We start from the raw sequence: 14911 nt of genomic DNA, 5'->3' as shown, positions 1-14911 counted from the left end.
TTTTTATTATGCATAAATGATAATATCGTAGAAACCCGTCGTTCTTTCTTATCACAGGTTTACGACAACTGATAGGCAATATCTAGGACACCTTGAAATTTAATTGAACTTCATGTTACTAAAAGGAAAATGACTCTCAAATTACTTCGGGCTCTTATAATGGGACCACCTGGTTCTGGAAAAGGAACAATTTCATCGAGAATTATCAAAGATTTTTCCATGAAACACTTGTCAAGTGGTGACTTACTTAGACATCAAATACTGTTGAAGACAGGTACATATGTATACATAATTACTCTAGGGTTATCTTATCCATTAATAAAAGGGTTTCTTCCAACAGGGCTAAGGCTCCCACGTTTATGTATTTATGTATTCTATGCTTAATGAAGGTCGATCTGCCGAGCAGCTTTGCTGTCAAGTATGGCTTCCATGCAATGTCCACAGAGTATTAGTCAAAGATATGAACTTCGAAGCAAGAGTAGGTCACTGAACAGTGGTATAAAATGAGAACCTAACTGCACAATGTACAGAAACCTGAGACAATAATAAAAGGAGATACCCTTAAAATGACTGTTGGTGCCAAGCAAAGCCTTAGCGGCTTGCTTTTCATGCCGTCACTCTGTGTGCTAGGGGCTCTCGCACATTCTTTGTTGTCTCTGCCCACTTTGTAGTTTCACTCCCCTTGGCTTTAGTCAGGACATCAGCAGTTGGTATGTATGTACAAGTTCTAGTCTTTGTTCAATTTTGCTAACCAAAGTTCTTTAAATCTTCTGCAGATGCCTTCTGCCTTTTCAGCAATGTGCACCCACCAAGGGGATGTGAGAAGGTTCCCTTGTTTACATTTTTTTTGTGAATGTTTACATGATTGCTTGAAACGATGCCTTTTCAATGTAGGGTATTCTACAGGGATCACTAGAGGGAGTTGGGCCAAATTTCTTCTTTGTTTCCCAATTTCACTTTTTATAAGTTTGCTGTCCTTACTTACTCTAATTTTTAACATGGATAATTGTAACTTTGTTCTACAGAAGCTGGACTTGCTGCCAAGAAGTATATTGACCAGGGAGGCTTAGTTCCTGATGACATCATGGTGAAACTTTTAGTAGATGAACTTAAACAAATCAAAACGAGTAGCTGGTTACTTGATGGTAGGTTTTTAATTATATGTTATCAAATCTTTTGACATCCATCGTACATTAATTGTGTTAAGTGTCATTTCTGCTACCACATGTACCTATTGACTTTATTACAAGAAATAAATTTTTTTCAATATAACATTTATAAGCATTATAATTATATAGAGGATATTTGTTTAGTTCAGTGTAAGATACAAAAATATTTCATTGAGTGAGCACCAAAAGGTATATTTCACGAGTGGCACAGCCACAAGTGAAATATGAAATTTTGGTGTTCAGAAGATGAAATATATTTCGATCTTACGTTTAACTTTAAACAAATTTTCTTTTTATTATAATTATGCAAAGAAATATTTAAAAAGACATTTTAACCTTATACTAAGTGAAAAGGGCGCCAAATAATAATACAGTGTGACGTCATTTACGATGGCACATCATTAAGTTGGTTGCCTGTACTGGGCAGTTTTATATTTCACTGATATATTTCTATAAACCACCGAAAAGCATGTAATAAATTTCTTTATATTGCACATTTTATATTTGAAAATATCATAACGCTATCATGTCAATTTTAATGGGTGAGCTCAATTCTAAAATGAAAGATCACTCCATAATTTTGCTATTTTGAGTGTTTTTAAAAGCTTTTACATTATGTGATGAAAAGAATCTTTATTTCTTGGGTCACTGGAGGCCTTGGTGAATGTGGCGAAGTCAGGTTAAGATCAATGAAAGCTATTGAATAATGAAATAATGCAGACAGGGGCATTGGAGGTTTTTCTCCACCTCTAAAGCTGGATAGTTGCCATACAACCTTAGGCTTTTTAAAACTGGTGTGACTGATTTGTTGGTTGTTATTTCATGTTGCTGTAGGTCCTTTATATATAAGTCTATATATCTTATAAGTTTATAAGTATATATAAGTCTATATATCTGTATATAGGAGTAATTCATGTAAGTTCTTATGTGTATTGATCATTGAAGATTCTCTCACCTTTATATACATGTACATGTATAAATAAGTCCTAGCCTAGTTATTTTAGTTTGACCATTAAGAAAGCATTGAGCTCAGATTTAAAATGACTCCCAAAGCTATTTCCTACACCTACTATATATTTATAGTAGTTTGCATTTATACACAAAATGATATACTTTAAATTCTTGCTTTTAATTTTACATTTTAATATTTAAAGGTTTTCCTAGAACTGTACCCCAGGCACAAGCCCTATATGAGAAGGAGCCGTTAGATGTTGTATTGAACCTCAACATTCCAGACTACATTATCATCGACAGAATTAAAGGACGCTGGACGCATGCTCCTAGTGGACGTATTTATCACACAGAGTTTAATCCACCTAAAGTACCAGTATGTTGCAGTCTTGTAATGTTTAGTGTGATATTTCAAAGAATAGTTAAGCTATTCTAATTAAACACTCCTAGAAATGGTGTCAGTACTGGCTTAAAACTTGGTTGAGGTTTTGCGTACTTTATTACTTTACTTTATTTCTCCTTAACCACTGAAGGTTTTTACTACAAACTTCATAAATGTGTTCAGATTTATAATTGTAGACCAGTTTCTAACATTCATTATAGCTGGACTCTTAAAAGGGACTCCGCTGAGGTTATTTTACATCACAGAACTGGATATTAATATTCCATTTGATGAAGGTCTACATAAATGAATTGTGTGCAAAATTTCAGATCATTTGCTAACTCTGTCTTTCCAGAATAATACTGTTCCAATTGTGAAAAATGACCTAAAATTTAAAAGTGTTGCAATACTTTTCACTCAAATCAGACTAAGAAAAGCTTAAAAATATGAATATCAATATTTTACTGAGTACATGTATTAATTATCATTTGCATATCTTTCTGTTTCAAGTGTGATGATCTTTGTAAGAAATTCAAATTTTATATTTTCAGGCTTTAGGACCTTGTGGAGTTCCTTTAAGTTTTGCTATGATTTATTTATCACATACAGGTATATCAGAGATCCGCTGGGTATTATGAGTAGAGATCTCGATGCAGGACGAGTAGAAAAATGTTGCCTGCACATTGGATTTAGAAGCTATTTGTCCTGCAGGAAGAGTGACTCTGAAAATATTTTTCGATGCCTGTATATGTTGAGTTATTCCCCATTTTTTCTGAACTTACTAGTATATAATATTATATTTTAATATTGGATATTTTATTTCTAGGGTAAAGATGATGTAACTGGGGAACCTTTGATACAGAGGGATGATGATAAAGAAGAGACTGTTAGAAAACGTTTAGAAGGTTACCAGAAAATGACACAACCAGTACTTCAATTTTATAGGTATGTTATTATAATTTATTTACCATACTTCAGATAGCTTACAGGTGCTTGGTATAATGTTAGAATTCTCATTTGGGATCATAAATGATCCAGATGCACGCACACATAAGTGACCAAAAGGATGCTGGAATGAGCATCTGGGATCTTATTAAATATGACCTAGGTGTTCAATGGTAACTGAAAAAGTGCATGAGAGGACACTAGTCCTGTGGTCTTGAATGCACAAAATTAATGTATGTTGCTCTTAAAATAATGCAGTTAGGGCACCTATGATCTAACATGTTGCATAATGAAGGAAGGGCACCTGAAGTCCTACATGATCCATGACATTGTGTAAGCTGGCACCTTGAAATAATGCAGAATTGCACTTGGATTGATTCATGAATTTACATTTTACATACATGTACATGTTAAGAATTCATTCATTCTCTGGTTGGACTTAATTTGGGTAGTGGTAATGAATGATTTGTACTAAATTAAAGATTTAAACTTCAGAATAATTTTGTGTTCCTGATTTTAATTGCTTTTCAACTCACAATAGACTATGGCATTGATAGGAGCACCATGTGGATTTCACTGTTATGTTACTGAAAAAAATGGGTTATTTAGTTGGATATTTTGGCTAAGTTAAGCTACTAACATTTTCTTGGTATTGATAAAAATGTTGATCTTTGTTATTTCAGAGAACATGGAATTTTAGAAGAATTTAAAGGAAAATATTCCAACGAAATATGGCCACACGTGCACAAGTATATGTCGACCAAGATTACACCATTACAGTACACAGAATATAGCTAGAGTTGAAATCAAAATGTGTTGAATTTATACATATATATATTGATCTTTTATGCAGGTGCTAGAAAGATTTATATTATCATCATAGTTTTATATTAGGACTAATAATTTTGGTTTGTTTCAGTAATTCTTTAAAAATATTTTTCCCCGAAATTGTGATAAATTGCTAAGTATTTACTTTGGATACCGTAAAATTCCTATTGAATGCCCCGGGGGGCTAAACATTTTCCAAAAGGGGGTTATTATTACAACACAGTTTTTCCTAAATCCAAAAATCACTGTAAATTCATTTAGTGTTAGCAAGTGTTGGTAATAACATTAAAAAGTGTTGAGGTTTTAAAGTTCATATTATACATATTTGTGTTTACTATAAAATAAAATGGATTCTGAATGATTTGAATAAAATTATGGATTTAATTGTGAGTTCAGCACTGATGAGTAAATTGTTTTCCTTATCAGGCCTAGGGGGGCCTTCATAAGGGGAGGGGCGTTTATTTGGAATTTTACGGTATAATAGTAAATTTGAGGGAAAATGGGCGGGAGTGATAAATTTGAGCATTTGTAATCAGAAATTTCCTACAAATACTGTACAATCATAATAAAAATTTAGGAATTTATAATAACTTTAATGTACTATGAATTTTTGTAAATGGGCTTGTCTAGAAAGTTCATGTACTTCTTCGTTTTTTACTCTTAAACAATATCATACGTTTTACAAATTTTGTCTTGTCTATGAACTTTCTGAACAGCCCTCATATTGCATTGCATAAATAATCATAATATGAGCCGCGTCACGACAAAACCAACATAGTGCGTTTGCGACCAGCATGGATCCAGATCAGCCTGCGCATCCGCGCAGTCTGATCAGGATCCATGCTGTTCGCTGACAAACCCATTATGTTGGTTTTGTCATGACGCGGCTCATATGTTACCTAATTAAGTTACTGGAAATTTGTGGCAGTAAGAAGCATTGTAGACATCTTAAGGTGTTACTGAAAGATATTTTTTTTTTTGAAACTATGAAATTCATGGCATAGTAGTTTTGATAATCATGGTGAGAATTCATTTATAATATGTGTCCAAATTTATTATAGATGATCAAAATTTGTTATATATTATTATAGATTAATTCAGGTAATTATATTGAGCTGGAACTCTTTATTGTGTTCACAAAGTACGAGATGTAATCGGGAGGTTCGTAGACTGAAAAAGGTCATAATTTATTTGAATTTTCATAGTAATGTATCAAATGAAAATGAAGCTATACAATAAGTCCGCAAACTTCCCGATCACCCCTCATACATGTTTGTGCTGGCAACTTGTAAAGCTTGTTTTCTTCTTTCTTTCCATACACTGTCCACCTTGTAATGTTCAGAAAAAGTTGTTCTTTTTCAAAATTTTCACTATTTTGCTGAAGATTTTTATATATACTTTTGAATTTTTATTTTTGAAACCATATAATTTTGGCTTTTGTTACTATTGATAGTGTTTTTGTACAGTTTATTTATGCTCCTGAAAATTTTTCCGAAAATCAGCTTCTTATTGCGTCGACTCTACTGAGTAGTGGCGACATATAGGGATCATTTCTCCGTCGTCTGTCTGTCTGTCACAAAACTTGTCCAGACTACTCCTCATAAACTACTGGTGCAATTGCATCCAAACTTTACATGAATGATCAATACCAAGTTTAATTGTGCATATCGTTAGCATTTTCAGGTCCAATGATTTTTGTCAGAGTTATGGCCCTTTAATAATTTTTATTTTTAAAGTTTGTCCGGACTACTCCTCTTAAACCACAAATGCAATTTTAGTGAAACTTTACAGGATTGATCTGTAGCTCAAGTCCTTGGGCATATCGCACGGGTTTACCGGTTGAATGATTTTTGTTCCAGTTATTGCCCTTGAATAAAAAATGTGTTTTTCCCTGTTAATGGTTTTTGGGTCTCCTGCTACACAGTAGCTGCAACATGCGATTGGCTATCATGAGGCGACACATGTCATCACTGATTGATGACCCTTGTATATACCATAAGGGTAATTTAGTGTTCATAAATATTGTTTTACCTTCAGGTGATGTTCTTATATACAATTTTGATGTTTGATAAATAATTTTATTGGATTGTTAATCTTTTGATAAGGAATTTTTTAAAACTGTTAATTGTATGTTTCAATGTGGGACCATGTAAAAGAATGCTATGCACAATGAATTTCAAATCATGTATAGTAAAAGATTATCATAAAAAACTTTATATTTGTATGTGTAGATTTTGACTTTGAGAAATTTCGACTCCATATGATTGTGTATTAATGATGATCAGACAATTTTTATGTAACTTTTATTTAAATCAGGAATGAAAAATGTTTTCTTTAGAATATTTTTTAACTGTATTTTTTTAAGCAAATTACTGTAGAAAACATCAGTAAATCTTTTGAATGTGGTCAAATTTCTTTTAATTATGTGAACTGATGGTATATTTCCTCACATGTTGCTCTATGTAAATACTTTTGAAGTTTTGATTTAACTAAACCATGACAACAAGGGAGGTCTTTGGAAAAAGTTTCTTTGAAAAGTTAACTCAAAGTGTTGTAATTAAGTAGTCATGTATTGCAATTTGACAGATAATCAAAGTTTATATTTTTTACAAATCAAAATCAAAGTTTATATTTCTTACATATCAAAAACTAATGATTACCTCCCTTTATTATTTTCATTCATTATTTTATCATTATCTCCTTTATGCTAAGATTAGTACTACATGTAATTACATCCCTTGACATAATTTTAGTGTCTCAGTTCATTGATGATGACCTCCCTTGAGAAAATTGAGGTAATGTTACTTGGTTTGATATTTATTTAAGCTCAACAGGTTATTGCAACATATATTAATCACATATTTTTTTAACAGTCAAAATTTTACTTGTGGTGCAAGGCAATTCTGTACTGATCAGGGGAAGATGTAATTTATTTTTGATAGGCCCCCTTTATTTAATATGAATAATAGTGGTGACATGGCCAAGTGGTTAGCCTGTCGGTTTAGTAATCTATGGGTTGCTGACCGCATAGGTTTAAACACTGTCAGGGACAAGCCGTTGCTTCCTTGAGCAAGAAACTTTACACTCATTGCTTAGTACTGGTTGGTTTCAGGAACGGATTCATGAGTGTTTCAATACGCTTGTAGGTTCCAACACAAATAAACTAAAATAAATTTGTTTAAACTAAACTAACATGAATAATTTAGTTTACGATTACCTCCTATAGTTTATTTGTGTTTTAACACCCTTTCATAATATTTCGAAAAGGTCTTTATTTTAGAAACAAAATAAAGTTAATCAATAAATGTAATTAAAATGTAATGTTATTAATAAATGTAATTAGGATGTGATGTTATTAATAAATGTAATTTGTTATAATAGTTGTGCCAGATTATCTGTAACAATTTATATACATTTGTTAAGGCTAGTCAGTATTCTGCTATGCAATACAAAGATAATACGAGAACTCTTGTTGCTTCTTTATTTGAGTGCATCACGACAAAACCAACTTAATGGGTTTGCGACCAGCATGGATCCAGACCAGCCTGCGCATCCGCACAGTCTGACCAGGATCCATGCTGTTCGCTTGCAAACCCTATTACAAGTAGAGAAACTGATAGCAAACAGCATGGATCCTGATCAGACTGCGCAGGCTGGTCTGGATCCATGCTGGTCGCAAACCCAATATGTTGGTTTTGTCGTGACAGGGCTGATTTGTTTGTCATGTGTATTAATGTTGACAAGGGTTTATTTGTCATGCCAGCAGTCAATTATATCATTAAAATATTGTAGGTAATGTCGATTTAGAATGTTCTCTAGATATCTAGAAATTGAATTTATCAATTTTATTAACAAGAGCTGTCAAAGAAGACAGCATGCTCTTCCACTGAATAGTATAGAAATACAAAGAAGGCAAAACTTAGAAAAAAAACTTTAATGAAGATACTTCTTTATCAATATAAAAACAAGAGCAGTCGCACAAAATGACAAATGCCACTGAAAAAGGTTTCTTAAGCATTGACGAAAGGTATTATGAAAAGAAAAGATAACCAAAGTAAAACTAATTGCTAAAGTAATTACTTTACATTGTTTTTGTTGAATAAAGTGCTATTCATAGCAAACTTACCACCTTGACCTTGGAGGATTTAGGGACATGGGTCATGGAAGTGACACGTCTTGAAATTTGCGACATTATTTTAAAATCCTTCAGTGCATGACAAAGTTACAATCTGGACACAAGAGTGTACCTTTAAACTTAAATTGTGAGAATGTGAACCTTCATACTGTGTGACATTGACCTTTGAGGTTCTTCAATATGACACAACATCATGTGTTTGATATTTGTGCCAAGTTATTTTAAAATCCTTCAATGCATGACAAGGTTACAATTCAGACAGGATTGTTGTGTAACTTGTGTACCTTAAACCTTTAAGAGTGACCTTGACCTTTTAGATTGTGGCATGGGTCTTAGACTCAACAAGTTGTCTTGATTTGGTTGACATTTATACAAAATTATTCTAAAATCCTTCAGTTTGAACGCAAATGTGTGTACCTTTAAACTCTAATTATGACTGGATGTGAACCTTCAAACTGTATGTAAGACATTGAACTTTAAGTTAGGGATGTGGTTCTTTGATGTGACACACTGTCTTGATGTGGTAATCATTTATGCCAAATTATTTTAAAATCCCTCAATTCACGACAAAATTACAGTTCAGACATGTTTTGTAAGTGGGCATGCACGGACGGACAGACAGGTGGATGGTGCGATTATAATATGCCACCCTTTTGGAGTAAAAAAAAACTGTTGAGTGGCATTGGTTTTTAAATTTCACCACAAGCTGGCTTACACTAATTCAGGGCTGGCAAAATCGGATTTTGACTAACCTGTCCGTTTTTATGTGAAGCAGTTTTTAACTTGTCCATATGATATTTACATAATTAATTCTTGAAATTTGCACTTGTCCGTACAGGCTGTGGGACAACCTGGACAATACGGACAATTGATTTTGCCGGCCCTGACTATAATAGTGACATACCCGGCTGTACAATTTCCAAGGTTTCCTTGGACAATATCAGGGAATTTTTCATGGAAAAAACCTTGGAGTATTGGGTATACTTTTTCAATACAATAAGAGTAAATTAAGAACAAAAATGGCAGGGTCTTTCCTAGGACAAATGCTTGGACTAATGCTTGGAAACCTTGGAGCTTGTACAAGGTTTCCATGAACATATGCCATAAACCTTGGAAACCTTGGAGTATTGGGACCAAGGTTTTTTCATTGGACATCCTTGGAAAGCTTGGACATTTACATAGACATCCTCGGAAAGCTTGGACATTTCCATGGAAGTCCAATGTTATTTTCCTTGGAATTGTCCAAGGTTCTTCAAGTGAAAAAAACCTTGGAAAACCTGGGAAAATACTAGGACATCTTCATGATCTTGCAAAGCCATAGACGCTGTATCTTTGATGCTTGTAATTTCTGTGCTTTCTTACAATAGCCCCTTTGAGATATGGAATTTTCATCATTCTTATAACTAGTTGCCTTAATCCCTGACATATTGATAAACTCGCCCTCCATCACTTTTAAACACTATATGTAACACTGGTAGAATACAAAACATAAAATATTATAACTATTAAAACAATTTTTATTCCTCTTGGTAACATCAATGTCAATGTCAATTTCTGGACAGCTTCAAAAGTCACATTATTATGGTCATTTTCTCTTGATCAACTCTGAAATAAAAATTAAATTGCCATTAAAAAACTCTATTCAAAACACTTAATTATACATGTAGTAACAAATGAGGAATGCAAGTCTTAAACAATATATTTTAAACGACAACATAATTTTATATTTCCTATGCACTATTATCATTATCAAGGGAATAAGCACTCAGTAGGTTAAAAGAACAAAATATAAGACTTCCTTATTAATACAGAGAATAACTATTTATAAGGACATTATAGAGTTTAACTACATTAGTTGCAACTTAATGCTGCGTAAAACTGTAAAATACTGCAATGAAAGGTTAATATGTTCAAATTTGATTACAATTCTAGGAAATAAAATTATACAAACCATGAAAGACTTTCAGTAATATTGTGTCCTCCAATGCTGGCCTTAATTGATTTTGGTTTTAGTGTTGGTACTGTTGCCAGTAAAACACCTGCCCCTGTATTCTTCAACACTATAAAGTTTTCTGAACAGGAGCTTGCTGGCTTTTGAGAAGTCATCACTGTACTTTACATATCCATACAGCTGTTCCTGGAATAATATAACTTAAGTTAGCAAAGTTTCAGTATATCTAGTCTATTTTAACATTAAATGCATTGAATTCTCCTTAATTTAAACTTTTTATCTTCAAAATTTAAGTTGAGCATACTAACTTGGAATTTCAGTTAAAAGTAAATTAAACAAATAACTGACTCAGTATAGAAATAATTAAATAATTTTGGTAATAAATCTAGATCTAATTATCAAATAATTATTCACAGCATAATTTTATCAACCTTATTTTATAGAAACATTTTTGCTTGCTGCCATAACATATTTTGATTGTTTAAAATCACCATTTTTCTGCATAAATGTATCTAAAAGTTATTTACCTGAAACTGTTTACTATGATTCTTGCATAACTTCCTGTCTCAGGTCATTCTTAGTTCAATTACAACAACCAAACAATTCCACATTTAGATAAATGTTTTCTTTGAAAATTCCACAATAATGTACACAACATTCAAAAACAAGATGATATCTCCAAAATAGCTAGAATGCCACTTAGATCCTTTATGGTTAGCACTGAATGTCTGAGATTTCAAATTTTGCAACGGTTTCAGTCTGGACAGGTCTATCATAATGTGAAATAGGGATTATCAAAAAAAAAAATCATAACATCCATCATTATATTTTTACATTTATTGAATGTATAAACATATCAAATGATAAATAAATGTAGAATTTGAAAATAATAATAAGTGTGTAAAAAATCAAAGTTTTAATGTCCTTCTAAACTGATTTTTTTACAAATGTATCATGCTCAGATTCCCTTAATAATCACATGGAACAGTCCGGTCAGTATCCCAGAATGCCCCATGAGGTCAGATTAGTCATGCATAGATAGAAGGAAGGGCAGATGGTAATCATTAGTCTTATCTGATCTGTGTGTTATATTCTGCTGTTTGCAGTATTTATTTATCCTGACTTAAAGAAATTATCAGGCAAGCTGGTTATTATATTTAACAAATTTTGCATATTATATATAATATAATGGGCAATAATTATTATATAATTTATGTGTTTATTGTACACATAAACTAAGTGGCAGAGTGAAGTGTAATCTAAATGTATGTCTACAAATATTCAGAGAATGTACTATTTTATATGGCACAAAATCATATACTCTTATATTAAAGTTTAATAGCATTCTAAAATTATTTAACTGTTGCTTACATGCTGTCAAGAAATAAAAAAGTCTAAAGATACAAACTGCAGGGAAGATACTAATGCATTTAGAAACTTAGAAACCAACAGAACATTTTCCATACTGTATTAAAAATGTTACATGTATGTATTATACATATGTATGCATGTACATGTATAATTATATTTGATATTTTTAATAACTTTATATTTAATAATTAAATACAAAAATCAATAAATGATCATATTTCTTTAAAATATCTATTTATATCTTCTGAAAAGGATTAAATATTCTTTTCCTTCTAGCACATCATAATGACAATAAATGTAAATAATTCATTATTCATTATCATTAGGATGATTGAAAAAATGAAAGAAAAATTGCCTGAGTCCTTTGTCCAAGCTGAAAATTTTCTAAGTGTTTCGTTCCAAGTGAATTCCAAACTAAAAATTTTCTAAGTATCTGAATGTGTTCATTTTCCCAGCTTGAAAAAAACTATGTTTTACTTTCCCAGGTATTGTCCAAGCGATTCCTAGGAATTTTTCAGACAACCATGGAATATGTCCAAGGAAAAGTTAGAAAAAAACCCTTTCACCTTGGACAACTGCAACATTGTCCAAGGATTCCTAGTAAAACTGCCATTAAAGCTTGGACTTCCATGGTTTTTTCCATGATTTTTCTTGAAAACCTTGGAAAATACACAGCCGGGTAGGCTGATCACTTTTGGTTCCAATATGAGGATGTTTCAGAAGAATGACCTCTGCCCATTATTTGAGTGTAAAAATAAATCCAATAAAAAAACAAAATACATTATCATTTAACTGTTTATTAAAGTAAGAACAATCAAATAAATAATCAACATTTAAACAAAAAACACATTAAAAAAAAATAAGATATCACAAATTCTTCACCTGTACATACATTTACATTTAGCTAATATACTTCTAGTATAAACATTCAATATACATCAGTTTGTATATTAGTTTTAACAAATTTGTAATAAATTTTATTATCATAAATCGCTTTATGGCTTAATGGTTTGTATAAATTTTGGCGGATTCTGCTTTTAACTCTTTGAGTTATAGTACTTAGGTTTAGAGTATTAAATTTTACAGTAAGCTAGATGTATTACGCATGACAATATTTGGATAAAGTCGCACATGGGCACTCGCTCTTTTTGTTGACCAAGGAAACAAAGCACACAACTTTTATACCTGCATAACTTTTGCTAGTTTCACATTAAAAATTTTGGTTTTCTATGTCTCTAATGTGAAAATATTGTGAGCAAATATTTAACAAGTACTTTGAACAACTAGATCTTATTTAAAAACAAGAGGGTCATGATGGCCCTGAGTCGCTCACCAGAAAAACTGCTTTTCAGTAAAAGATAAAAGGAGTCGCTCACCAGAAAATCTGCTTTTCAGTAAAAGATAAAAGACTTTGTAAGAATGCTACAGACAAAGTTTGGTGATAATCCATCAATTAGTTCTGTAGAAGCAGACCTTTAAAGGTATTTCTATTTTAACCTTTGAGTGGCCCCTATATAAGGGGCCAATCAAATTAATATGAAAGTTTATTTTCCTTTGTGTTGATCAAGCAATATGGTGATACGGCAGTGATTAGGAGGTTCAAGTGAGGACAAATTGGACATGGTTTCATAAACCTCAGAAAGTTCCTGGGAGAGAGATAATGGTTTTTTTAGATGATGTTCTAAAATCAAATGTTCATGATTTGATAGATAATGAAGGACAGTTCTTTTCCCCTTTAGATGCTCCAATTTTCCTCACAAATTTAGAAAAGAATTTAAAAAAACGAATATGGAAAAACAAATGTGTGGATTTTGGTTCATTCTTGCCAGTATCTTTACCAGGGGCCGTGATCTGGATGCGTTCCCTTTGAGTTTATCTTTTGACCACTTAAATGGGAAACTTATTTACTTAATCTTGTCCCCACTGTCAATTTTAAACAAACTTCTATAATTAACTTAAGATCAGTGGACCACAGCCTTCATGAGGTTTGTGGCCATCTACATGTATGCTATAAAATTTCCTTTAAAAATGCCTGCTCTCATGAAGTATGGAGAATAAGTTTGGGACTTAGCCTCTAAAAACAATAGCAATGCTTAATTGGTCTCAATACCGTATCAGTTAGCAAGCACCAGGGGCCCCGTCTTATCAATGGTCGTACAATCGTTTATATGGTACGATTGTCGTACGTCGATCGTACGATTTTGGCGTTGTCTTATCAAACGTCGCAGACTTTCATAATCGTACGATTATCCTAAGATCATGCATTTTTTCTGCGATCGCTGAGAAGCAGTGGCAGATCAAACAAAATGGCCGCCTTACTACTTGTAAACGAACGCCGCTGACGAAAATCACGCTGTTTTGGGCAACGAACGGTAAATATTGATGATTTAACCGATCGAGAAGTCATTTCCCGATACAGACTCAATAAAGCAGCAATTAAAGAGTTGGAGGAGCTCTGTCGGGCTGATCTTTTGGATCGCATGCATACAGAATTTTAGGTACGGGCAATGACTACTTTTCATGCTGCCCTTTTGTCAAACTGCTATCCATACGAAAATGGGTTTCATGCCCATAACAGGATTTAATGAAATATATAATTGGTGATTATCTTTATTAAAACAATTAAATGTATATTTCTTCTTTTTTTTCAACAGTTAAGATTATTTAAAGACACTTTAGCATGATTAGAAAAGAAAAAGGTCACCTCCTCCCCTTAGTAGAGGTTCAATAAGGACATGGACACGGCTTCATCAGCCTCAGAAAGTTTGTCGGAGAGAGATATTATGATCTTTTAGACGATGTCTTGATTTGACAGGTTATGAAGGACATTCTTTTTCCACTTAAGATGCTCTAATTTCCTCACAAATTCCATAAAGAATTCAAAAATGAATATGGAGAAACAAATGTGTGGATTTTGGTTCATTGTTGCCAGTATCTTGGGGACATGAACAGGATGTGTCCCCTTTGCATTTGAGCCGTGTCATGACAAAACCAACATAGTGGGTTTGCGACCAGCATGGATCCAGACCAGCCTGCGCAGTCTGATCAGGATCCATGCTGTTCGCTATCAGTTTCTCTACTTGTAATTGGGTTTGTAAGCGAACAGCATGGATCCTGGTCAGACTGCGCAGAGGTGCAGGCTGGTCTGGATCCATGCTGGTCGCAAACACATTATGTTG

The 14911-nt window shown here is 32.8% G+C and overlaps 1 protein-coding gene and 1 long non-coding RNA gene across 2 annotated transcripts; one reads left to right on the top strand and one right to left on the bottom strand.

The window, feature by feature from the left end:
• Positions 1–47: 47 nt before the first annotated feature.
• Positions 48–5652, top strand: LOC132732769 (GTP:AMP phosphotransferase AK3, mitochondrial-like). Its single transcript, XM_060719269.1, has 5 exons — positions 48–274; positions 1026–1145; positions 2324–2496; positions 3329–3447; positions 4131–5652. The coding sequence occupies exons 1-5, from the start codon at positions 130–132 to the stop codon at positions 4243–4245; spliced, it is 672 nt and encodes a 223-aa protein (XP_060575252.1). The 5' UTR covers positions 48–129; the 3' UTR covers positions 4246–5652.
• A 3662-nt stretch (positions 5653–9314) lies between these two features.
• On the bottom strand, positions 9315–12404 carry LOC132732771 (uncharacterized). The gene is made up of 3 exons (XR_009626092.1): positions 10889–12404; positions 10362–10547; positions 9315–10015 (listed from the first exon to the last, which is right to left on the bottom strand). It is a non-coding gene; the product is annotated as an uncharacterized LOC132732771 (long non-coding RNA).
• Between the last annotated feature and the right edge of the window lie 2507 nt (positions 12405–14911).

The sequence above is a fragment of the Ruditapes philippinarum genome, unplaced genomic scaffold (assembly GCF_026571515.1).
Source record: "Ruditapes philippinarum isolate M1 unplaced genomic scaffold, ASM2657151v2 ctg2639_1_1_1_1, whole genome shotgun sequence".
Classification (NCBI taxonomy): domain Eukaryota; kingdom Metazoa; phylum Mollusca; class Bivalvia; order Venerida; family Veneridae; genus Ruditapes; species Ruditapes philippinarum.
The sequence above is the reverse complement of the archived record's forward strand: the minus strand, read 5'-3'. Positions and strand labels throughout refer to the sequence as shown.

Excerpts from the sequence above, each read along its gene's own strand:
- LOC132732769 (XM_060719269.1), top strand. The coding sequence starts at position 130 with ATGACTCTCAAATTACTTCGGGCTCTTATAATGGGACCACCTGGTTCT. Across the intron at positions 1,146-2,323 it reads GAGTAGCTGGTTACTTGATG|GTTTTCCTAGAACTGTACCC; the intron begins GTAGGTTTTTAA and ends TAATATTTAAAG. Across the intron at positions 2,497-3,328 it reads TTAATCCACCTAAAGTACCA|GGTAAAGATGATGTAACTGG; the intron begins GTATGTTGCAGT and ends TTTTATTTCTAG.